Source organism: Erpetoichthys calabaricus, chromosome 3, assembly GCF_900747795.2.
Source record: "Erpetoichthys calabaricus chromosome 3, fErpCal1.3, whole genome shotgun sequence".
In the NCBI taxonomy this organism is placed as follows: Eukaryota; Metazoa; Chordata; class Cladistia; order Polypteriformes; family Polypteridae; genus Erpetoichthys; species Erpetoichthys calabaricus.
The window spans coordinates 240,717,848-240,720,490 of NC_041396.2; the positions used below are offsets into that span (position 1 = coordinate 240,717,848).

Here is a 2,643-nt window from a genome sequence, read left to right on the forward strand (position 1 = left end):
AATAACATTAATACAAATAAAACATGAATAATATCAAAGATAATTTATCTGTAAAAGAGAAAGGTGCAATTATTTTGCAGATGATATTGTTGAGGTAGGGTTTTACAACATCCTAATTTTGGATGTTATTGAGAAATACATCATTTGTAAATATATGTAAAATTAATTTGCAAATCTATATTAAAATAATTCCAGTTTGCTTTAAAGTAATATATTAAATGATTTAAATAACAGAGATATATAAGCGTAGAATGTGACAGTTGTAAATAATAATATTTAGCTGGCATTGCATTTACAAAAAATAATGCAACATTATGAAAATGCCATTTATTTGAATTATACCATAATGCTTACAGTTTTGTAATGGTACATCACATTCATTAATTGACAACTTTCATATGTCTATTATACAATACATAAAATGAAAAACACTAAAATACATGTCATATTTTATTAAATAATGAAGCCATCTAATAATTATATAATTACAATTCGATGTCAATGTGTTGCTCATCATTTTTCGGTAAAGTAATTTTTTTAATCTTTTAAACTAAAAGCAATAAAATCATATGAAGTGTTCCTTATTTGTGTGCAATTAATGTAGGGATTCTTAGTATTGATGTTAAATATTTTACAAATATTTTACCGCTTTCTGCTATTAGTATACACAGTGCTATTGGTGGAATAAGTTAATCATTTAAAAGCTTTGTCCTAGAAGAATTGGTTTCAAAAATTTTGCCACTTGTAATTAATTTAAGAGCTTTTCTGAACCAGCTGTAAAAAAAACCATAAATAAAAGGGTTAAATGTTGAGTTCATGTAACTAAACCAGGCTAATAGTTCCATAAATAAAGGTGGCATAGAATGATTTAAAAGGGGATCAATGATGTTGCACAAGAAAAATGGGAACCAGCAAAGAAGGAAAACTCCTACCACAATTGCCAATGTTTTTGTAGCTTTTGTTTCTCTTCTGCTTGTTGCAGCTTGTTTTTTTTCTTCAGTGGTCTGGCTTTGATGTCCTGTTTCTCTTATTGCCCTGGCCTGCCTTCTAGCTACTGTAAAGATTTTTAGATAAATACATATCATAACAAAACCTGGGATATAAAAAGAGAACAATGATGATGCAAGACTCGATGCCTCATTTTGCATCAGATAACAGCTCCCCATACATTTTGTACTTGTATATTGCTCTTCTATTCCTCTTAAGTTTAACTCAAGAAACATAATTACAAAACCAAGAACAGCTGACAGAACCCAGCTAATAAAAATAAAGACAAATGTTAAAACAATAGTAACAATATTTTTGTACCTTAAAGGATGGCACACAGCAAAATAACGATCAACAGATATTAGACACAGATGAATGATTGATCCAGTAGAAAGCATTATATCTAAACTGAGATGAAACTTGCAGAAAAAATCACCAAAATACCAACAGCTTTCAGCAATTCTAGCCATGAGAGGTGGCATTACAAAGCCCCCTAGCAGTAAGTCAATAAGTGCCAAAGAAAGGATGAGATAATTTGTTGGAGTATGAAGCTGTCTGAAGTGTGATATGGAAATCACAACCAAGAGGTTTCCACATACAGTCACAACAATGATGATACACATCATTATATATAATATTAATGAACTATTGACAGAATAGAGTTGTTTTGGACAAGAATTGTTAATTGAATCATAGCAGACTAGTGTATACTTAGGAATCCTGTTTTCATTCAAATTCATTTTTTTGCAGACTGGACTTTGAAGTGTCCTACCCTAAAGAAAAAAATAATAAATTCCACTACATGTAGAATATTAGATCAGCAAAATTAAGTTAATAGTATTTCACACAATAGATAAATTTCAAAAACTTTTAAAACAATAATTCATTTTTTCAGTTGTCAGGCTAATACAACATGTTGTTTATGATAAGGGTCCATGAGGATGACATGGTTTATGCTATAAATCAAGGCTGATAAGACAAATAACATTTGTCATTTTAAGAGCTAAATTGCTGTTATGCTAAAAAAAATTTCATTGCATTACACTGAATGTGATTTTAATCAGTCATCCACTTTATGAACCAAAACATTCCAGTTAACTGCCATGAGCAGTTTCTTAATTGTTTTCTCAAATTAACTGATCTCTTTTGAAGTGCCATTTCCAAAACATGTAACTTAATCTCCCAAAAAGCACATGTTTCTTATATACTGTTAAGTATTGTTTATAAATAATACTGACAGAGCATTTCTACAGACTAAAATGTGTAATTTGTAATATGTATAACTAACACACTACTTGCTGTTTTCTGATAATGGTCATCATTTGTACCTTCACTGAAAAAGACTAATTTATATACAAAATTTTAGGATTTTATAATTATTACTTAAAAACTGGAATTCCAAATTGTGTATTTTGTTAAGCAGTAGTATTACTGAAGCTGAATGAGTTGCATTTTTTTAATTTAAAAAGTAGATTACATGAATAGCTGAACCTCTCTTGTGATATACTGAAAGTAAAACATCATGAATTTATTTTTATGGTTTATCCTTGTAATTATACTTAAGTGCAGTTCAAGTAATGCATGCAAAATAATCACACATATAGCTTACTTCCTACACAAAACCCTACAAGAGTGAAACCAATACACAAAACAGAG

At 29.3% G+C, this 2,643-nt stretch overlaps 1 protein-coding gene across 1 annotated transcript; it reads right to left on the reverse strand.

The window, feature by feature from the left end:
* Positions 1–537: 537 nt before the first annotated feature.
* LOC114649510 (trace amine-associated receptor 1-like) lies at positions 538–2,000 on the reverse strand. The gene has a single exon (XM_028799002.2). It carries the CDS (start codon positions 1,725–1,727, stop codon positions 690–692), a length of 1,038 nt encoding a protein of 345 aa, XP_028654835.2. The 5' UTR covers positions 1,728–2,000; the 3' UTR covers positions 538–689.
* Between the last annotated feature and the right edge of the window lie 643 nt (positions 2,001–2,643).

Excerpts from the sequence above, each read along its gene's own strand:
- LOC114649510 (XM_028799002.2), bottom strand. The coding sequence starts at position 1,727 with ATGAATTTGAATGAAAACAGGATTCCTAAGTATACACTAGTCTGCTAT.